This window comes from Salvia hispanica, unplaced genomic scaffold, assembly GCF_023119035.1.
Source record: "Salvia hispanica cultivar TCC Black 2014 unplaced genomic scaffold, UniMelb_Shisp_WGS_1.0 HiC_scaffold_80, whole genome shotgun sequence".
NCBI lineage: Eukaryota > Viridiplantae > Streptophyta > Magnoliopsida > Lamiales > Lamiaceae > Salvia > Salvia hispanica.
Window position 1 is genome coordinate 1 of NW_025952577.1, and position 22,301 is coordinate 22,301.

Genomic DNA, 22,301 nt, shown 5'->3' on the forward strand with positions numbered 1-22,301 from the left:
GATATCATGAATTTAAATGTATGGACAGAATGAAGAATCTCCAACGTTTTGCAGCAAGAATACATGACAAGGAAAGCTTGTCAGCTATCATGAATGCCATTACGAATTGGAATAAGATAGTAGTCTGTAGAATTTATATCGAAGGCAGTTGCGACTTAATAGGTGAGCAAATGCTGGAGAAGGCTTTGACATGTCCCAATCTTCATGACTTGGGGATCAGGTCAAAGTTAGGGAAGGCGCTAGCAGAGTGCGGGAGTGACTTGATGAGCTCGAAACTTAGGTTGTTGGATCTGTTTGGATCCGAGATTGAGGATGATCCAATGGGGATACTGGGAAAGCTTCCTTGCTTGATAAGATTGCGATTATATTGGGAATCATTTGTTGGGGAGAAGATGAGGTGTACAACGAACAGTTTTCTTCGCCTCAAGAGGCTAACATTAAGAGGTTTACCAAAGTTGAGGGAGTGGAGAGTGGAGTCAGGAGCCATGCCCCTTCTCTCTAAAGTAAAGATCGCAGACTGTTCTTGTCTAGAGATGGTTCCAGAGGGATTGAGGGGAATTTCTACCCTTCAGAAACTTGTAATTAAACGGATGCCGGAATTGAGAAAAAGGGTAACGCCTTCAGGACATGATTTCCACAAAATCTGCCATGTCTCTTCAGTTATCATCGAGGACTAGTCTTCACCCAGGTATTTCATTTCTCACAGTCTTCAGTTTTGACGTGTTTTCTTTGGTTGCAAATTTATCCTAAGAAAATGAGTGATAAGAAAAGATTGATTTTTGATATTTCCTCCGACCCACAATAGGAGTCACATTTAAGAATAGTGGATTGGAAAAGTCAAGAGGTCCACTTTTTAATATTGGTTTTAACATAAAATGTGAGTGACGTGAGTTAGTGGAATGTTGAACATACTTACCATACTATTTATTTTAGGACAGACTGAAATGACAAAATATGACTCATTATTTTGAGGCGGAGGGGGAGTATCATATTTTAGTCGAGTGAATAAGGAAATGTGGAGTCTAGAGGGGATTTAGGGACGTATGCGTTGTCGGTGCTCCGGTAAAGGTGGAGAGGATGGGGCCAGAATTGGGATTAAGAATATCACCATCAGGACAAGATTTCCATATAGTCTGCCATGTCCCTTTAATTCTTGTCGAGGACTAATAGTATTCACCCAGATATCTCATTTCTCACATTTCCTTTCTTCAATTTTGATGTGAACACCCCCTGAATTGCAATATTTTGGATAGTAAACCACATAATAAGCTCATGTGACAAATTAAAAGCATTGTGTTATGCAAAATTTTTGTAATTTTATCCTGTTAAGTTAGGCATGCATAATTATTTTTTCTTGAAATTGCTATAAAACCAAAACACTTCTGTCTCCTAATTTTTTTCGCACCACGTATTCGTAAATCACAACTATTAATCTTATCTCTTTAGGGTAACACAATCTAAAGTTTAACTGAGGTAAATATGTTGCCCGTTGTTACTAGAAACTAGCAGTAAACCACTTAACACATTCATGTAACAGATTAAAAGTAGTTATATCTGTTCTTTTAATTTTCATTTTCATTTTTCATATAATTAATAATTTAAATTTCTTATAATTCTTTGATCCTGCTAAATTAGGCATAATTACTGAAAAATGCATAATTACAAGATGTTGGTTCATTTGAGACTTATAATTAAGCTCTTGAATATTGTTTGGCAAAATAAAATCGTAAACTCTAATGCCGTCATTATGTTTTTATGTTCATTTAATAGCATTCAATCGTAAACTCTACCCCCGGAGGTACTCCGAGGTCAGCCTGATTTGATCGATTCAATTCTGCTTTGTGATATTATTATGTGCTCACGATTTCTACACCACGATGATGCTCGAGTATTACTGTAGAAGTAAGTAGCTGCCTCAAGTTCAAATTCGGGATGTTTGAAATTGAACCTTGAGATTTAAAGACTTGATTATGGAAGATTTTCAGATTTGATTCTCATTTCCAATTGGCGTATATCATATATTGGGTTCCTTCCATATGTTTAAAGAATTCCCAAAAGAAACATACAACCGTTTGATTCTAATTGTGAAAATGGACATAACTTTCCAACTCTAATCATGTTCAATAGAAAAAAAAAAGTTGTACAAGCTGTGCATTTACTTTGTTCTTAATCGCACGTTAGGCGGCAATAGTTGGAGCATCTTGTAATTAAATACTCTACATAGTTGACAATCAAGCCACTAATCACATGCTAATTAATTTTGTTATGTTTAATCATGTGGCAATGGTAGCTGGCACTCACGTGACGTTCACTAGTTTCAACTCACAAATGCTAAATACTAGAATTAATTAATTCAAGTGTATAATAACACATCAATCATGCAAGCGCCTTTACTTGCTTCTTTCATTCCTTGTTTCTTCACATCTGAGCGCCGTTGACCAAACAATCAAAGCTTGGAATTGTTGCAATGGCAGAAGCAGTGGTGTCGATTGCTCTTGAAACTATCCGTGATTTGCTATTGGAAGAGGGAAGGTTTTTAGCTGGTGTGGGCAATCAAGTGAAAGAGCTCCAGTCGCAGCTCAAGGAGATGAAGTATTTTCTCCAAGACGCTGATAAAAGACGACATGAAAGCAGAACCATCTCCAATTGGATCTCCGAGATCAGAGATCTGGTCTACAGATCCGAATCCGCCATTGAAAGACACGCAGCTTATCAAGTTTATTCAAGCAGAAGAGGCCTCACACAGTTCGTCCGCAAATATTCCTGCATTTTGACAGATTGCTACTCACTCCACCAATTAGGCTCCGAGATTTCACAAATTACATCAAATATCGATAGGATAAGCAAGGCTATGCAAGAAAACGGAATAAAAAGAAGCATAGTCATGAATCCAAATGGAGAGGGGGGAAGCTCGGGTGGAAACAACAAGTCAAAGAAGACTTTCCCCAATTTGGAGATGGGAGATTGCTTCGTAGGCATGGAGGATGAGGTGAAGCAGCTTGTTCATCACCTACGGAAAGATACAGAGCATCGAGTTATTTCAGTGTGGGGAATGGGAGGGTCAGGCAAGACCGCAATTGCCAAGAAGCTCTACAACGAGACGGCCGACTTTGATCTCTCTGCGTGGGTTTGCATTACTCAGCAATGCGAGAGTCGATCTGTGTGGGAGGATGTTCTGAGGCAGCTTGAAAAGAAGAGGAGCGTTTCAATCCTGAACGATGAGCCTCGAACAAGGGCGGAGATTCCAAGTCTGAGCGACTCAGAGTTGGTTGAGAGACTATGTGAGATACAAAGAGAGAAGCGATGTCTCATTGTTCTGGATGATCTTTGGGAGCTTTCTCATTGGGATGAGTTGAAGCATCCATTCGTTGTCCAAAATTTGCAAAGCAAAATATTGGTGACAACACGGGAACAAAAGGTTGCAGAGATTGGATTGGCAGTGAAACATGGGCTCTTACATGTGAATGCTGCTTTGGAACTACTCAAAAACAAAGCATTTCAGCATGGAAACATTCCAGGTTAGTTTTATATTACTCCCCCCGTCTTCTAGAAATAGACACTATCTAATGCAAAATTGATCTAAAAGAAGGGAAAAAGAAAAAGTATCTAATGTATTGTTTATGGATAATGAGACTCACATTATTAGTGTAATGAAGATAAAATAAATTAGTAAAATAGTTAAGTTGGAAAGAGAAAAAAAGTAAAGTAATAGAGAGAAATATTATATATCTTACCGAAAAAGAAAATAACTAACGTTATAACTTGAGACAATAAAAAATAAATACAATTCAAGTAATTTAGATTGGCGGAAGTACTTTATAGCGGAATGGATCACCCACTATATTATATATTGACCAATGTAGATTAGTGGATCTCATATTTTGAAGAGAATCCATTTTCAATACAACCCCTCTCTTATACCTTCTCTGTCGTATTTCCTCTCTTTATTATTTTTTATTTAAATAATTGTGTTTACGTTTCACGAGAAATGTAATTGTATTAGTAAATTAGCATTTCCTAAAAATTATTACTAAAAGGCTTATGATTATTATGAGTCCACTTTATAATAATGTATTAGAAAATATAGTAATATATAATGTAATAATTCACGAATGATAATAACTTAAATTAATTAATATTTCGTAATATAAAATACGAAATAATAATTGAATATATACCAAGCAAAATGAAATAAATTACTCGAAGATATATATCTTTCTAAATTAGTCGAAGATATACATGTATATTTTTGCATCAAATATAATTAATTTAAGTCGAAGATATATCTTACTAATAAATAAGTATAAAATTAACTAAAATTAATAAATACTACTCCCTCCGTCCCCGAATACTTCACACGGTTTGACCCGGCATGGATTTTAAGAAATGTAATGGAAAGTGTGTTGAAAAAGTTGGTGGAATGTGGGTCCTACTTTTAAAGTATTAGTTTTATAATAAGTGTGAGTAGGAATGTGTTAGTGGAATATGAGGTCCACTACCAAAAATGGAAAAAGTGAACTGTGTCAAGTATTCGGGGACGGACCGAAATGACAAACTGTGTCAAGTATTCGGGGACGGAGGGAGTACTGTTTTTTAAATTTTAGATGATACTATGATACTTAAATGATTTTCATAATTAAAAAAAAACAAAACTATAAAATAAATTGTACTATTTGTTTTTTTTTTTATCACTGACCTGAAAAATATCATAATTTTTTTATCATGTACGAATTACAATACACATTTGATCAATTCTCTCTACATTGTTTTTTTTCCCTAACTAAGATTCCCATTATAAATTACAATACATATCTGATCGATCCTCATGTGTAGTTTCTAGAGCAGTATTTAACGAATATATATTTGCTCAATTTGTAATTTGTTCTCTTAAATTTTTAACATTACAGTCGAACTTCGATTAAAAAATAAAAAATAATCGCATATTAACTCATTTATTTAACATTTTAAGGCTATATAAGTAATTTATTTTCTCTTTTTCTTGATAGAGGAGTATTAGAGTTCTTAGCGCAATCACTAAATTATGAAATAAATTAAAATTTGATTAAGGATTTTTGTTATATTAATTGTATTTACGATTTTGATTTGATCTTTACTTTCTAAATTTATATCATACAAATTCTTTATTTTTAGAGTGTCATAGTCGAACTTGATATAAAAAAAATCACATATTTTAACTAATGTATTTAATAATTTAAAGCTATGTAGTTAATATTTTGACTTTTATGTTATACTAAAAAATATTATACTCCCCCATCCATGAAAAGAATTTCATTTGGCCATTTTAGGATGTTCACAAAAAATAGTCTAATGTCTATAAATGGAAAGTCTATTTCTCATATTTTACCTTTTTATCCCATCTATCATACTTTACATACTTTTTCACCATATTTCTCTTACTTACCTACTTTTTTCTAATTCTCTTTTACTTCATCAAATTTATTATTAAATCCATGCCGTCTATAAATGACAGAGGGAGTGTTCTTAGGTACTTAATTTCATGAAAAAATTAAAATTTTGATACATGATATATTAATATTGACTAAGTATATGTATTTGTTTTTAAGAATTTTTACATAATTCTTATTTTAATTATTTACTATTCAAAATTCTAATTTCTTATTAGTTGGAACATTGCAATTCTTTTATTCCAAATACTATTAATTTTTGAAGTAAATTTTATACGATGATGAAATGTAGTTTAATTGGTAACACGTTTCCATTCAATAGGTTGGAGACTCGAAGGGTCTAAGTCATCATATGATAAATGCAAAACGACTATTGATCTTTTAAAAAAGATAATTTTCACTAATCACACAATAACTTTTGTTCACAAAAATAATACGGAGCACAGAGTAATTTTATTCAAAATAATAATATTTTATTTATTAAAATAATAAATTTTATTAGTAAGAAGAATATCTTTTATTAGTACAAAACATTAACTTTTATTCAGAAAAATTATACTAGTAATTTTTATTCATAAAAATATTATTTTTAATTTATAGAAATATTAGTAACTTTTAAATAAAATAGTAAATTTTATTTTTAAGATCAATCATTTTTAATTTTATAATTAAAAAATCACATGAGCTCTTTCAATAGATTTGAAATTATGAAAAATATCTCAATAATTGATCTTATAAGCTAGCGAAATAATTAGTCATAACAGAGATAAAATTATAAAGAAATCAAATTAAAGCAAATAATTCAAATACACAGCACACTAGAACTATTTTTGTAAATTAACCATTGCTTATAAATTGTTAAAATATAAATTGAGTTGATAAAATTATTTTTGAAGTGATCATAAGCTAGCTTATTTTATGACAGAATAGTAGTTTGATTTATAAGCTTTTTTTTCCAAATACTTTGAAAGTATTTTTAAGGTCTTGAACAATTTGTAACTTGTTTTAACATAATTATAAGAACACTTTCTTAGTCAATTGCACTATTCAATGATCGTCATTTATTATTACTTCAATAGGCAGACTTTGACATGTAAATGATGCATCGCTCAGGTGTAAAATTAGTTCATTATATTTTCAAAAGCGCACACATAGCTCCATGGATAGGACCTTCTAAATGCATAGTTTCCGGTATTTTTTTTTCTCTACTGACAAGGAAGCTCCAAGTGGCAGAAAATTTAAATTTAAGGACCTGTTCTTGAACAATTTGTAACTTGTTTCAAAATTCTTATAAGAACACTTTCTTAGTCAATTGCACTATTCAATTGATTGTCATTTATTATTACTTCAATACGCAGACTTTGCATCGGAAGAAGAATTTGAAAAAATTGGGAAAGAAATGGTGCAGAAATGTGGGTATTTGCCATTGGCAATTTGTTTACTCGGTGGGGTTTTGAGAGAGAAAACATCGATTATTGAGTGGGAATCAGTAAATGAGGACATCAAAGCAGCCATATATGGAGATGAAAAGCAGATCGATGGAGTGCTTAATTTAAGCTATGAAAGTCTACCCTATTATTTGAAGCCTTGCTTTCTCTGTATGGGTATTTTCGTTGAGGATGAAATCATACTTACTTGGGATCTATATAAGATGTGGATAGCACAAGGCATGATTTCATATGAGAATATTGGAGACAAGGAAGACTCTTTAATGGACATCGGTGATCTGTACTTAAGTGAGTTAGCCTCCAGGTCCATTCTTCAAGTTGAAATTTATAATGATTATGATGAAGCAAGTAGAAATGCAAAATATAAGAGCTGCAAACTTCATGATGTAGTAAGAGAACTATGTTTGAAATTGGGAAAAAGAGAGGATTTTGGTGCGCTGAGTTTGGAGTATAAAGGTGGGAAACTTAGTACCTTTCTACGGGAAGCATCCTCACATATTAAGATCCGATATTTGGCAATCAATTTCAGAAGTGAAGTCGAGCACGAGCATACAGTGGCTTGTGGAGAAGATACCAGCGAGCATATCAGGTCTGTTCAGTTATCCAATCTCATAGAGTCGAACGTTGTTGAGTTCCGCCCACAAAGTATACTTGATTTTCAGAAATTCAAATTGCTAAGAGAACTAGTTATCGTGAGATTCAAATTTACGGGAGGGAAGTTACCGAAAGGAATCACTAAACTTGTTCACCTTAGATGTTTGCGTTTATATAACTGTGAACTTGATAAGCTACCCTCTTCCATGAGGAATTTGGTATATATGGATACCCTTGATTTAACAGGTTCAGCGAATGTTGTAGTTCCAAATGTTTTTAAGGAGATGTTGCGGTTAAAACACTTGCTTCTTCCTATCTGTGGAGATGAAAACATTAGAAACTATCGACTAAGATTGGATGAGGGAGTATATGAGTTGGAGAGTCTAGCATTCTTTGATAGTAGATGTCATGAACTTAAATGTATGGGCAGAATGAAGAATCTCAAAAATTTTAATGGAAGAATACACGATAATGATAGCTTGTCAGCTATCATGAATGGCATTATGAACTGTAAAAAGATAAGCAATTCTTGTTTTTGGATTGAAGAAAGTTGCGACTTAACAAGTGAGGGAATTCTGGAGAAAGCTTTGACATGTCCCAATATTTATGATTTGGTGATTAGGACTAAGTTAGGGAAGGCGCTAACAAAGTGCGGGAATGATTTGTTGAGCTCGAAACTTAAGTGTTTGGTACTGACTGGATCTGAGATTGAGGATGATCCAATGTGGATACTGGGAAAGCTTCCTTGCTTGACAATATTGCAATTCTATTGGGAATCATTTGTTGGGGAGAAATTGACGTGTCCAGCAAACAGTTTTCTTCGCCTGAAGAAGCTAACATTAAGAGGTCTGCCAGAGTTGAGGGAGTGGAGAGTGGAGACCGGAGCCATGCCCCTTCTCTCTAAATTAAGTATAGCAGAGTGTTCTCGTCTGGAGATGATTCCAGAGGGATTGAGTGGCATTTCCACCCTTCGGACTCTTGTAATTAAACAAATGCCAGAATTGGGATTAAGGGTATCACCATCAGGACATGATTTCCACAAAGTCCGCCATGTCCCTTCAATTATCATCAAGGACTAGTCTTCACCCAGGTATCTCATTTCTCACATTTTTCTTTCTTTAGTTTTGATGGTTGGCAAAATAAAATCATAAACTCTAATCCTGTCATTATATTTTTCTTTCATTCATTAGAATTCATAACAAGAGAGCTGTTCATCCCTTTTATTTTATTTTAATTTTCTTTTGCTGCAGGTTAAATATCCTCCCCTTCTTGCTTCAGTTACGTTGTTGTATTTCTCTGAGTGTTCCTTTTTGTACTCTGTTCTCTGGCAGGCAAATCCTTCCTAGTTACTATGTGTTTGTGCATAAGTGATTGTTTGGAATCTTGGTAATTTGAAGTTGTGTAGCGTTGGTTAATAAGATATTTTATTTGAAATGATGTTGTGTTTGAATTGAAATTGATGGTTTGTAATAACTCAAATGTTGAAATTGAAGAATTCAGTATGTGTTTCCGTTGAATTTGGCTTGTATTGAATTGCTCGATTAATCATGTTTAAAGTCGATCCATTAGGATCATTGAACACTTATACAAGGAAATATTATTTTGTGGAGTACCAGATTTGATTGAATCTATATCCATAAGGATATTATTTTTTGGATATTCTTTTCTTTGTTTCAACACCTCTTGGTCAAAATATTCGTCAACCGGCCTTTTGATCGAGGAAGCGTCAATTCAACTTCGTCTTCTATAAAGTTTCTTCAATTTGATTAGTTTGATCATATTGAATCTAGTTTCAGTTTCATACTAATTGCGATCTTCTTACTGAAAAATACATCTGACATTTGGAGAAAAAATAAATCTTATGTGACAATTTCTGTTGCCACAACACTTCAGTTAAGCCAATTTCCACTCATCTAAATTGGATTTCGCGTTTGTACTTGAGTGAGGAATCGCTTGCTATTTCTTTGCTCTATCAAGTGACTATATTCCTTCGATAAAGCTGAAATAATTGGTTGTGTTCATTGAACTGTCAACTAAATTCACAAGTTGAGAATACGGTTGTAAATTAGTACTAAATATTCTCATTATATACTACTCTCACCGTCTCGGCTAAGATGACACATGTCTTAGTTGACACGAGATTTTAGGAATTGTTGGTTAATATATTTAATTGAAAAGAAAAAATGTGATTGTAAGTATTAAATGGTTAGAGGAATTGAGTTGAATATTTAATTGGGAAGAGAAAAAGTGGTTGTTAAGTGTATTAATTGGAGAGAGAATTTCACAAAATAGTAACGTGTCATCTTATTTGAGACAAACTAAAAAGAAAAGTGGTAAGTAGGTCTATATTTATCCCTATTGTGATAAGCATACGGTTGTAAATTACAACTAGTGTGGAGAGGATAAGCAAGGATATGCAAGAAAACAACATAAAAAGAAGCATAATCACTGATCCAAATGGAGAGGCGGAAAGCTCGACTGGAAACAACTTGTCAAGAGAGACTTCTCCCTATTTTGAGATGGGAGATTGCTTCGTAGGCATGGAGGATGAGCTGGAGCTGCTTGTTCATCACTTAGGGAAAGACACAAAGGATCGGATTATACAGTGTGGGGAATGGGAGGGCCAGGCAAGACTGCCATTGCCAAGAAGCTCTACAACGAGATGACCGCCTTTGATCTCTCAGATAAAGCATTTCAGCATGGAATGTTGGAATAATTGAGTGAGCAATTACTTAAAGCTCTCTATGATGATTAACCGAGAACGACGGAGAAGGAGCATAAACTGTAAAGCAAAAGCGTACCTTAATCCATAACAAATTGAACGACGGAATTGCTTTGCAGCGGCTATGGATCTTTCAAACGATCAGAGACGTCCTTCACAATAGTCTGCCGAGAGAATACAAAGATATTGAACGTTCTTCTGACGTCTAGGGACCATAACCCTAGCTTATATTTATATTAAATATAAACCCCTTTATTTTCTATTCGGTCCCTCATCAAATAGAAAATCCCATATAGTATCTACACTTATTTCCATAACAAATAAATACACTTTAGCCCAAACTTTAATCTTTATTGGATCACTTTAATTGGACAACTGAAAAATAGCCATATACATTAAATTAGTAACGTGGAAGTCCAAAAATTCTAACATGTAAACATTCCAGGGTCAGTTTTAAACTATTATTCCAGTCATGCTAATTAACATGGGATGGATTGTCTACTACCCCCTATGTCAAGATTCTTTATATCAATGTAAAAAAAAAAAAAAATTTTTTGCACATTTATTATGTAAAGTTAATTATTTTCTATTTTCTAGTAGTATAAAATATCTCAAATCTTTAAATTCTAAAGAAAGCGCAATTCATTAATGGCGTTAGGTGTATATATATATATATATATATCTTGCCAAATGCCAAGATAGTCACACCTTTTTTTTCTATTTGTATAATTACAAAATTCTTATGTAGCAGAAAAATTTATTTTAAATAAATTCAATTCACTTGCTTCTCCTTATTGTCAAAATTGCGATTAAGTATTACCTTAAAAAAGAGTAAGACCACCTAGCCCTACATAAATAACATGTACGAGACCAATTTTGGATACAAAAAATTATAGGATTTACATGCGTGACTGAATTGAGAGATATAGTGAATGCAGAGTATTTGTGTGATTGCACTTATAGACTTACACAATCATCTTAGTTGTATGACTATATTAGTTTATTTTTGAAGTGCTTATAAGCTACTGGAGCTTACTTTATAGTATATAGATTGTTTATAAGATTATTTCGCCAAATACTTTTGAAAGAATTTTTAAGGTTTTACACAATTTGTAACTTGCTATAGAAACTTAATAACACCTTCTTAGTGTATTGCACTGTTCAATTGATCATCATTTATTATCAATTCAAATGTATGAGGGATTTGATGGATTGGAGACTCTACTACACATTGATAGTAGATATGAATTCAAATGTATGGACAGAATGAAGAATCTCCAACGTTTTGCAGCAAAAATACATGACAAAGAAAGCTTGTCATCTACCATGAATGCCATTACGAATTGGAATAAGATAGTACTAGTTTGTAGAGTTTATATCGAAGGCAGTTGCGACCTAAAAGGTGAGCAAATGCTGGGGAAGGCTCTGACATGTCCCAATCTCATGACTTGGGGATCAGTTCAAAGTTAGGGAAGGCGCTAGCAAGAGTGCGGGAATGACGTGATGAGCTCGAAACTTAGGTTGTTGGATCTGTTTGGATCCGAGATTGAGGATGATCCAATGGGGATACTGGGAAAGCTTCCTTGCTTGATAAGATTGCGATTATCACTACAAAAGAAGTCAGTTGATCGATGGAAAATTTTCGCTACGAATTAGCAACGGAATTAGCGACGGAATTTTTTGTCACTAATATTTTTTTCTTTTTAATTAATGTATTTTCGTCGGTAATTCCGTCGCTAGTTCATAGCGAAAATTTTCCGTCGGTAAACTGACTTTTTTTGTAGTGATATTGGGAATCATTTGTTGGGGAGAAGATGAAGTTTATAGCGAACAGTTTTCTTCGTCTCAAGATCAAGCTAGCATTAAGAGGTTTACCAAAGATGAGGGAGTGAAGAGTGGAGTCCGGAGCCATGCCCCTTCTCTCTAAATTATCAATCGGAGAGTGTTCTTGTCTAGAGATGGTTCCAGAGGGATTGAGTGGCATTTCTACCCTTCAAACTCTCGTAATTAAAAAAATGCCGGAATTGAGCGAAAGGGTATCACCATCAGGGTTTCCACAAAGTCCGCCATGTCCCTTGCATTATCATCAAGGACTAGTCTTCACTCAGGTATCTCATTTCTCTCACATTCTTCAGTTTTGACGTGTTTTCTTTGGTTGGAAAGTTATTCTAAGAAAACGAGTAATAAGAAAATATAGAGTTTTTATAGTATCATTATGTTTTAGTCTAGTGAAAAAGTAAATGGGGAGTCTAGAGGGAATCCAAGGAAGTCGCCGTTGTCAGTGGTCTGGTGAAGGTGGAGAGAGGATGCGAGAGTCGATCGGTTTGGGAGGATGTTCTGAGGCAACTAGCGAATCAGAAGAAGAATAAGAAGAGTGTTTCTAGTGTGAACAATGAGCTACGGATAAAGGAGGAGGTTCCAAGTCTGAGCGACTTTGAGTTGACTGAGAGACTGTGAGATACAAAAAGAGAAGCGATGTCTCATTGTTTTGGATGATGTTTGGGAACTTTCTCATTGGGATGAGTTGAAGCATCCATTCATTGTCCAAAATCTTTGTGCTAAAATCTATACTCATGATCTCCTTGGCATGAAAGTTATTCTTAAGATTCGTAGTTTTACCAGATCTTTGTGCTGAAATCTTTCGAAGGTGGCTGGGAAGATGTGATTTCACTTCCCTTGCTTGCTTTTGTCTTTGTTAAATTATTATTTGAACTTTGTAGGGATCAGATTAGGGTCGGATTCACTAATTACCAAGACCTCTTTGTTCTTGTACAAGAGAGCTCAGCCAAACTCTCACCCACGCGGCTGATATACACTATTAGAGAAGTGTAAGTGTACAAAAGATACAAGAATTGGAACCCTAACTATTACAGATCTCTCAACCGAAACCCTAGCTGGTTCATCTTCCTTAGCAAGAATCCTGCACACTCAAGAAGAAGGTTAGTAACTTCACACATGATCCATTCGGATCAGAAAACCAGAAGCTATCACAAGGGAAACGAAATAGATCACAGAAAATGGCTCAGAGCCCGCCACATAGCCCAGATCTATTCAACTAGAACCAAATCCAAGGGAGCACCGATGAATTGACTGGAGATTATCCTCAAACCGTCAATACCTTCACCACATCACCCTTATACACCGGATTAGGTCACTGAAACCCCTTAGATCAGAAACCCTCGTTCTCACACCACAAGCAACCGAAGCAGTTGCCTTCCTTCCACTCAACACTAGGATATTCACACAAGAATAGTGAGTAACCCCAAAGAATTAACCAGAGAAGCAAAAGGAGAAGTCGAGAGAAATCAGAGAGAAGTGAGAGAGAGAGGAGTATCGAATGAATGAGCAAACCAACCGGCTCACACATCTCATAACCACACAACTCACAAACCCTCCATCCAACGGTCAGGAAACACCATCCGAGTGAGAGGGACACGTGGCAGCAATCCAGCTTCTCTCACTTAAGAGATTGGGCTTCTGGGCTCGGCCAAAGGAAAAACAACAGTCCAGACAGAAATAAAACAAGCCCAAAGAATAATAGGCCACAATTAATTCAACACGGTCGACATTACGCACTTATTAGTCAAGTTATTTGCAAATACACAAAGGGAAAATGAAAGAAAAAAAATATACACTCAACTAACCAGATAGATATATCAAATTCAAGAATTAATGATAATCAATTAGATACCAAAAATTAATGATAAATTAAGGAAACAATAATAGACAAAATCTTCAAGACACCATGGTCGATGAACTTTTCGATGAGGTTTGGTAACGACCCCACGGAGGGAGCGACAGCGGTGGTCGAGCCGGTGAGTTCAGCCCCTATTCCTGTGCTCGTTGAGGTACACTTATTAGTGGACATTGCACTTTCTACGAAGACTGTAGACCAAGTTATTTGCAAATTGTTAAATCTATTGAGAATATGCGTGACCGATTGTATCAGTGTGTGAGTATGTGAGGGTGTGTGTTCTTGAGAGTAAGAAGATTTGAAGAGAGGAAACTTTCTCTTATTCAATGAGTTACAACTACAACTACTAGCTGGCTTCTTTTATACTCCAACGCATAAAGTGAAATCTTCACTTGATCTTGTTACAATCGTTTCATCCAACGAATCAAAATCAACTAACTATCCAGCTCACTGTTCGCCTGTGTTGCTGCAGCAGTGCATTTCGATCCTACTTTGAGGTTCTTCGGCAGGTAGGAATTTTGGCTTTGGTTTGTGTTGGATTTGTACAAATCAGTTAGATTTGAAATTGTCTCGATCAATAGTTCGAGAGTGTATATTTGATTTACCTTCATTGGAGGTTTTTTGTTGGTTTCCTGCTCTAATACCATTTTAAAGATGGTAATCGAGAGAAATATTTGAAGATTGAAAAGGCTTTTTGAATATGGAAGTAGAAGTAGAGACTTATTTCTGTAAATGTTTCTTATATTTTGAGATGCCTCATTACCTTAGTATTTATAGGGATATTTGAGGCTCCCCAACTGCATCAATCAATACAATTTTGGAACTCTACACTACTAGGAAATCTACCATAAGAAAAGAGTTCTAGGAACTCTAATACAATAAGTAATAGACGGCTGTGTTATGATGTATTTTTCCAACATCATCACTTTCATATATTTTTCGAACTTAAATTGTACAATAGACACAATAAATTTGTGTGCTTATTTAAACCTACGCGGTTTGACTCTCTTATTATTACGTTTGATACGATACATGCAAATTGTTGAATATTGGTGAACCTCTAAGAGTTGGACTTATGTATTAATTATTGGGCTGGCCCTAATCTAATTAATATTTGAGCCCAAGACTCTGGTGCAGGCCCAATGTATTAGTTGCCCCGCTACTTACCTGTTTGCCTGGATGGCCGGCCGCCACGTAGGCAGCTCCACGCGGATCTTGGAGGGCAGCCATTGGATCTGGAGTGTGTTTGTTAAGTGAGAAGAAGTCTTCTCACTTCCCTCATTCAGTTGAAACGCCTGACTCTCTCTCTCTTCGAACTTGCTCTGCCTTCTCTCTAGTTTTCCGGCGGCTTTAGTCGGAGTTTTCCTTCAAGCTTGTGTCTCCACCGATGATTCTCAGTTTCCTAGAGATCTAGTGGTTAGTTTGAGTGTTAGGCAACTTCTTCGGTTTCCTTCTCAAACCCTAGGGTCAGTCTTCTTTCTGTGACCAATCTACTTGCTTGGAGGTGGTGTTGTGAGAGATCTTGGTGTGTGATAGTGTTTGGAGAGCCTTGTGGTGGTCCGCGTGTTGAGGAGGCCTACTGTGGTTGTAACCGGTGAAACTTAGGGTTTCTGGGGTCCTTGTTCAGTAATACTCCCTTGTGACGGTTGGTTGAAGCTTTGGGGAGGTTCTTGGCCCGGTGTAATCGTCTGTTGCGACCTGAGCCATATTCCATATTCTGGTGCTTATACCTTTGTCTTACTTGTTTCTCTGTGTTTTAGATCCTGCGGGATCATTCTTGTGTTACTAACAAATTCTAGTTAAGTGTGCAGGATTATTGAAGGAAATGAAGACTCAAGTTCTGTGTGTTACTTGAACTTAGTCTAGGGTTCTTCAATTGTATCTCCCTAGACTAGTGTAGAGTGTAATCTTAGTATCACTCTTGTATTGGCTTGTATCTCTGAGATTAGCCATCTCGGACTCAATCAATAAAAGAGGTCCCGGTAATTAGCGAATCCCGAGTGGTCTGATCCCTACACAAATTAATTAGATACCAAAAGTGAAGGACGAAATCATAAAGATACCGTGGTTGATGTAGTTTGCAACAAGGTCTGGTGATGGCCCTCAGGAGCAACAGCGGTGGTGAAGAAATGGCCGAGCTCGTCGAGGTACACGTATCGGTCTCATTGCACCTTCTACAACTTGTATCTTTCTAATGTAGTTTGTTTACAAAGACAAAGGGAACTAATAGGGTGCGTGATTCACCCTATCGTAGCGGCGGCGGAGGCAGATGGATTGGCGTGAGGCGGAGGGTGTTTGACGGCATAAGATTAAAGAGAAAATAAGCTTGCCCTAGTTGAGGTGCTAGGGTTTGTAACATGAATGAGAAAAAGATATGCTTTATTTCTCAATGACTCGATCTATGGGAATTCTATAATTTATAGAATTGCCCCTGCTTAATTCGGACTTTACGACTTGGGAATGAATTAAGAAGAAAACCTAAGATTGACTCTAACTATCTAATAAAACATAATATTCTTGCGAAAATAAAACAAAGATAAAACAAGAAAATATTACAGAATAATGGTCTAGTAATTGATGAAATCTCCGAATTTCGTTAGACGCGATCTCTTCCTCTTTGGTCGTCCAGCTGTTGGGCCTTCTATATGGTGACTTCTATGTCTCGTGATTGTGAGGCCCTATCAGGAACATGAAAGAAGAATGTAGAGCAAATTAGTATTTGCAAATACACAAAGGGAAAATGAGAGAAGAAATTAATACACTCAACTAACCAGATATATATCAACTTCAAACTATGGAGAGATATCCACCTCAAAAAATTTAGAGGTCAAACCTGAATTTCTGATCTTTGTTGCAATGTGTTTGGTTGTTACCATTTTAAACTTTTGCAGGTGAGACCTCACCTGAATCTTTTCCGGGAGTGTCTCCAGCTTTGGACAGTTACTGATTTCTATTTCCTCGACATGCAACATTGCTATACCATCAACTACAATTTTTCTAAGATTCCACAGATCTTTGATGCAAAGCACTTGGAGCAGGAAAAATCCGTCGCCCTGGGTCACCATTTCTCGACCAGTGTATGCATTTTGCAGTTTGAGGTGGGTTAGGAATTGGAGCTTCTCTAATATTGGCATGGGGTCTTCGGCAAGACAAGTATTTACCAATGTTATGCAGTCAATATGAAGAGGCATATTATCTGCACTTGGTATCCTACCTATACACCCTTCCAGTTTTAGTACCTTGAGGTATTTAATAACACCAATTCCGTCCAAACATGGAATTCTTCTGGAACGAAACCCTCTCACGAAAAGCATCTCAAAGTTCGTAACCTTAGCTAGTGTTGCAAAGAGTGTTCCTAAATCTGAGTTTTCATCAACTTCTTCAATGCCCAACTTTCGGAGTTCAATCACATTAGACATGTCGAGATCATAAATCGAGATGTATGTTAGAGATTTCAGTTTCAACAGCATATCAACTTTCAAGGGCTTCTGGAAAATCACATTAGACATGTGGAGATGATGAAGGCTGTCCATTTCCCATATAATGTCCGGGACCTCCACCATAAAGTTTTGAGCTATGTCAAGAGCCTCGAGATTTTTCAAGCCCCCCAACGAGTGTGGGATCGCTTGTAAGTAATTATTTCTCAATCCCAAGTAAATTAACTCAATCAATGTGCCGATTGAATCTGATAAAGTCTTCACCCCAAAATCTTCCATGTCAAGTATTTTGACTCGTTCAAAACTCTCCCAATAAGACGAGCTAGCATTGTCTAAGTAGCCACCGCCTCCATGGAAGATGAGAGAAAGAAGTTGTTCACTATCTTGATTCGTGAAATAATTAAACTTCCCACGTTCACAATGGATAACACGATGACGGGCACTCTGAGAAGGTCTAATATTTCCATTGCTGCTTAAAATTTCCAAGCCCATTTCTTCCTCTGATTTTCTGCTTGATAGCATGTGTAGTAGAGGATTGAGGTGACACTTTCTCTTTCCCATGTGGAAGCCATGCTCAAAGACTTCAATAATCGACCTACGAGCTAAACCCCTTATACCTTTTTCAAAATCTAATCCATTTGTAGCCCAAATCTGTTCCAACTTTTCGTCTCTCATTATTGCATTCTCCTTGAAGAGAGAAAGAAGCAAGAAATGTGGCTTGAGCTCTTTCTCCAATTCCAAATACATCGGTTCCAATAACTTCAATGATTCACTCAAATCAATTGAATCAAAAAGTTCTTCCCATGCCATCCCTGAAAGTCTTTGTTTTGCTTTCTTCCTTGCAACATTTTTTATAGCCATCGGCAAACCCCAACATTTTTTCAGCATCTCTCTGCCCTTCCTCTCCAACTCCTTTGAGAATTTGTTCTTTTCACTTGTAATTTTATCGACTGTTTTCAAAAACAATTGCCAGCTCTTATCAGAATCCAAAACTTGCATCTCATAAGTATAATGGTTTTCAGTTGTGCTAATCTCATTGCAACTTGTTAACAGTAACAGACACCTGGTTCCAGTATGGCCTGCATGTAAATGCATGATAAGAACAATTATTACATAAAAGGAAACTGGAAGGCAATGAAGTGTGAAATTTAGATCATTTGGGTCAAATATATACCTGGAGATGGAAGACATTTCAAGATGTACTCCAATTCCGCTTCTCTTGACACATTGTCCAAAACTATGAAATATAACAATCCTTGGAGGTGCTGACGAAGCATCTGTTGGAGACTTCTGTTGTCCATTTCTTCCAATGACGGATCTCTTTCATATCCTTCCACCATTTGGTGAATCAGTTTCATAAGTATCTCTTTCTTACTCGTGTCACTAGAAATGGATACCCAAGCATGACACTGGAACTGGCTAGCCCTGGCCTTGTACACTTGTCTGGCGAGAGTTGTCTTCCCGATACCAATCATGCCTTTTATAGTCATAATCTGCGAGTCATAATAATTTGGTACAATCGCTTTCTTAACCAACTTCTTAACGGTTTCCTCCAACCCCACCACAACTTCTTCTTCTTCTTTTTCGTCTCCAATATTTTTCTTACCAGCTCCAAACTTTGTCATCCGCATCTTTGTCATCTTGATCTCATCTTCGAGGTTCCTAAAGGTGCGGCTGAAAATGTTAATTTCAAAGCTCAGGTCCATAACATCTTGAGCCAACTCGACCAAGTCAGCCATCAAATATTTTAGTCTGCTCCTCTCTTCCATTTTCAACTCTCTCGTGAAATCCAACATCTCTTTAAGCATTTTAATTTTTTTCTCGACGTTGAAACGTCTAAGGTAATCTGTATATATAACATGCATACTCTCGAGATCTTGTATCTTCCCTAAGACCGCAGCCTCCATAATGTTTATGCTTCTACAATAACTGCACTTAATAAGATCGTTGCATCTATACAAAATAATTAAGATAATGCTTTCGGATCTTAACATGACAAACAAAACACAGCGTTTATTATTGAATCATGCATATTGTACCAAACAAGGTCTTCTGAAAATCTTCATGGAAGATTTAGAGAAGTTGAAAATTTTACTATCATGTGAGGAATTTTAAAACAATATAAAACAAAGGAGAGAAAATACCTTTTCGTATGATTCTCTTCTTCTGTTTGCCGGTGTGGAATTGAATTTTCCATTCAGTCACTCTCTTTTATCAATGTATCTACAAGCAAGTGTGATATATTCCAGAGTTGGAAGAGATTATGAACTACATTTCATAAACTCAACATGGTCAAATTTTAGCATGATAATTTTAACAAATTTTAAGAGTCCCCTGTATCTGAAAAAAATTCACATGTTTTTGTAAACCTTTATTTTCTCTGTTTAAGATTTCCATGCAACTTAAATTGGTAAATCTTCTTAGCTAATTTCACAGCCTATCCACATGTACAGTGCACAATAATACTCCATTAATTAACTTAAGAATTATAAATCCTGATTAAATATTCAGTAAGATTTAAACAACTTTTTTTTTTTTTTTGCAATTAATATAATGCTTCATGACAAACATAGCGTTGATTGAATCGTGCATATTTTACCGAACGAGATCTTCTGAAAATCATTATGGAAGATTTAGAAAATCTGAAAATGTTTCAATCATGTTATGAACTTTAAAACTGTATAAAGGGAAGGAGAGAAAATACCTTTTTGTGAAATACTCTTCTTTTTGTTTGCCTGTGTCGAATTGATTTTCCGATCCAGTCACTCTGTTTTTTTATATATATTCTCTTTTATCAACTACACATTCATAAACTCAATATGGTCAAATTTTAGCATGATAATATTAAATACTTAAATTTTGATAAAATTTAAGAGTCCACAATATACAATAAAATAATTGTATGTAAAAAGGTTTAGCTAGGTGGCTTAGACAGTCATAATATGGATTCAAACATGAAAATAATTCTGAATATATCCAAAATTAACACTAAATTTGATGAGAATCTCCAAAATTAGCCCAAGACTTGTTCTTGTAAAAGCAACACACAATTAAAAACTACAAACTAAAAACACTACAACAATAACATAAAAACACATTACATTGAAACTTAAATAAATATTACACTAAAAAGGATAGGTGTTCCATCCCACAAAAAGATAGAACAAAAATAGAATGGACGAGGGGGATCGAAATGGAAGAAATTGGGGAGTGAGCAAATGGCTACAAAGAACCATTATTATCGACCCCACCGGCTAGCCACACCGCTCACTAGGGTATACTTTCGTTCGAGCTCCGCCACTAGAGGTATACTCTTTCGAGCTCCGCCCCTAGGGTATACTCTCACTCAAGCTCCGCCACTAGATACATGAGACTAGTTGTGAAGATTGCCAAGTGGCTAGTTCCGGACCAACCACAAGGCAAACATACCAAGTAGCTAACCCCGGGCTAACTACCAAATAACCATAGCCCGGCCATGGATTTGGTTTCCAAACATTCATCTCACCCAACATGGGGAGGGACTCTCACAAAGGAGACACTCTTTTTCTAAACTCAATCTAATCTCTAATCTATTACAAAAGATACAAAAGGCCCTATTTATAGATGTGGGAGATTGGGAGATGAAAAGTCACTCAAACTAGGGTTGGAATATGAAAAGGCACTCAAAATAATTCAAAATCCCGCCTTTTGAATTCTTCTCGGACACAAATCACCCGGTCGGGTGTTTTCATATAACAAAACACCCGCCCGCGTGAACTTTCTGGAGCCTCCTTTGCTTGACTGCGCGACTTTCGTAAAATGACCATAACTCCCTCATCCGAGCTCCGATTGAATCGTTCAAGATACGCACGCGAAGATCTTTCGACGATGAAGGCAATGGTAGTCTTTGAACAGCATTTGGACATCATATGGATAGGCGAATCGTTGCTCAAATCTGACCCCAGTTGCGGCTTGGCTCATTATCACTCCTTCACCTCTCTTTCCTTGGTTATGCTCTACCCGGATTCGTATCAAAATTGTTACAAACTATCGACTTTGATCAATTAAAGTAATATCTAAACATGGAAAAATACATAAATCTGTCGTAACACAAATATATATTAAAAAAAAAGTCGCTGAATCGTTTATATAATGAACCAGATCTTCTAAAGTGAATCAAATTTATGAAAAAAAAAATTCAAATTCAAAATTTTGGGTTAATAAAGAAAATCAACATATATATTTATATGATGAACTTTGAAACTATTCATAGAAGAAAGGAAAATACCTTTTTGTAATCTTTTTTCTTATCTTTGCTTGTTTCGAATAGATTTTCCGATTTCAGGGTTTGAAGTGATTTTGAACTACAAGTGCTCAAATTCAACTAGTGATTTAGTTAGGACTAAGTGGAGAATATAAAAATAATTATTGTTGATAAAATTTATGAAGACATCAATACCAGACAAACTACAATACCTAATAATGGAGACAAAATTAGCTGGCTTCGACAATTGTGTTAATACTACTTAATACTATTAATTCTTGTTTCACATACTAGTTTTCCCAATTTGTATTTTAATTATAATTATTCTGCTGGATTAGGTGTGGCAGAGCAATCATCGTAACAACTTTAGTCTCATCTTATCTTTAGAGCATCCGCAATGGTCGGCTAGCGACCGGCTAGCCGATTCGTCGCGCTAGCCGATCGGCTAGCCGAACCATTGCAATCGGCAAACGCGATTTCTGGCGAAGCGGATCGGCGTGGGCTGGCCGATCGCTCGTCGCTGGCCGAAGCGCTAGCCGATCGGCTAGCCGCCATTGTGGAGGCCCGATCGGCCAGCGCCGATTTTCGATTTTTTTTTTTAAAAATCATATATAAACGCGATTTTCGTTTCATTTTCATTTGCACCACTTGTTTTAACGAGTTTTCTCTCTCTCTAACTTTCTGTTCAAGAGCATCATCGAGCGATGAGTAACGCGGGTGGTAGCGGTAGCGGTAGT

At 36.0% G+C, this 22,301-nt stretch overlaps 3 protein-coding genes and 1 long non-coding RNA gene across 5 annotated transcripts; 2 read left to right on the forward strand and 2 right to left on the reverse strand.

Annotated features, from left to right (window-relative positions):
* Window positions 1-44: 44 nt before the first annotated feature.
* LOC125200088 (putative disease resistance protein At1g59780) lies at window positions 45-1,984 on the forward strand. The gene is made up of 2 exons (XM_048097867.1): window positions 45-688; window positions 1,771-1,984. Exon 1 carries the CDS (start codon window positions 90-92, stop codon window positions 675-677), a length of 588 nt encoding a protein of 195 aa, XP_047953824.1. The 5' UTR covers window positions 45-89; the 3' UTR covers window positions 678-688; window positions 1,771-1,984.
* A 389-nt stretch (window positions 1,985-2,373) lies between these two features.
* LOC125200086 (probable disease resistance protein At1g58602) lies at window positions 2,374-8,985 on the forward strand. Of its 2 annotated transcripts, none has more exons than XM_048097865.1 (3): window positions 2,374-3,518; window positions 6,785-8,558; window positions 8,719-8,985. In XM_048097865.1, the coding sequence occupies exons 1-2, from the start codon at window positions 2,468-2,470 to the stop codon at window positions 8,545-8,547; spliced, it is 2,814 nt and encodes a 937-aa protein (XP_047953822.1). In that variant the 5' UTR covers window positions 2,374-2,467; the 3' UTR covers window positions 8,548-8,558; window positions 8,719-8,985. The 2 variants fall into 2 exon arrangements, with proteins under 2 accessions (XP_047953822.1, XP_047953823.1); XM_048097866.1 differs by lacking the exon at window positions 8,719-8,985 and adding an exon at window positions 8,659-8,687.
* Window positions 8,986-16,320: 7,335 nt separating this feature from the next.
* On the reverse strand, window positions 16,321-20,083 carry LOC125200089 (probable disease resistance protein At1g58602). The gene is made up of 5 exons (XM_048097868.1): window positions 20,026-20,083; window positions 19,466-19,544; window positions 18,496-19,241; window positions 16,656-18,400; window positions 16,321-16,562 (listed from the first exon to the last, which is right to left on the reverse strand). The coding sequence occupies exons 2-4, from the start codon at window positions 19,516-19,518 to the stop codon at window positions 16,677-16,679; spliced, it is 2,523 nt and encodes an 840-aa protein (XP_047953825.1). The 5' UTR covers window positions 19,519-19,544; window positions 20,026-20,083; the 3' UTR covers window positions 16,321-16,562; window positions 16,656-16,676.
* A 320-nt stretch (window positions 20,084-20,403) lies between these two features.
* LOC125200087 lies at window positions 20,404-21,696 on the reverse strand. Its single transcript, XR_007172665.1, has 2 exons — window positions 21,589-21,696; window positions 20,404-21,316 (listed from the first exon to the last, which is right to left on the reverse strand). It is a non-coding gene; the product is annotated as an uncharacterized LOC125200087 (long non-coding RNA).
* Between the last annotated feature and the right edge of the window lie 605 nt (window positions 21,697-22,301).

Bases quoted from the DNA above. Each gene is read 5' to 3' on its own strand.
- LOC125200088 (XM_048097867.1), top strand. From the start codon at position 90: ATGAATGCCATTACGAATTGGAATAAGATAGTAGTCTGTAGAATTTAT.
- LOC125200086 (XM_048097865.1), top strand. From the start codon at position 2,468: ATGGCAGAAGCAGTGGTGTCGATTGCTCTTGAAACTATCCGTGATTTG. The intron at 3,519-6,784 runs GTTAGTTTTATA...TTCAATACGCAG, and splicing joins TCAGCATGGAAACATTCCAG to ACTTTGCATCGGAAGAAGAA.
- LOC125200089 (XM_048097868.1), bottom strand. From the start codon at position 19,518: ATGGAAAATTCAATTCCACACCGGCAAACAGAAGAAGAGAATCATACG. The intron at 19,242-19,465 runs GTATTTTCTCTC...CAGTTATTGTAG, and splicing joins GAAGAGAATCATACGAAAAG to AAGCATAAACATTATGGAGG. The intron at 18,401-18,495 runs GTATATATTTGA...ATTTACATGCAG, and splicing joins GAAATGTCTTCCATCTCCAG to GCCATACTGGAACCAGGTGT.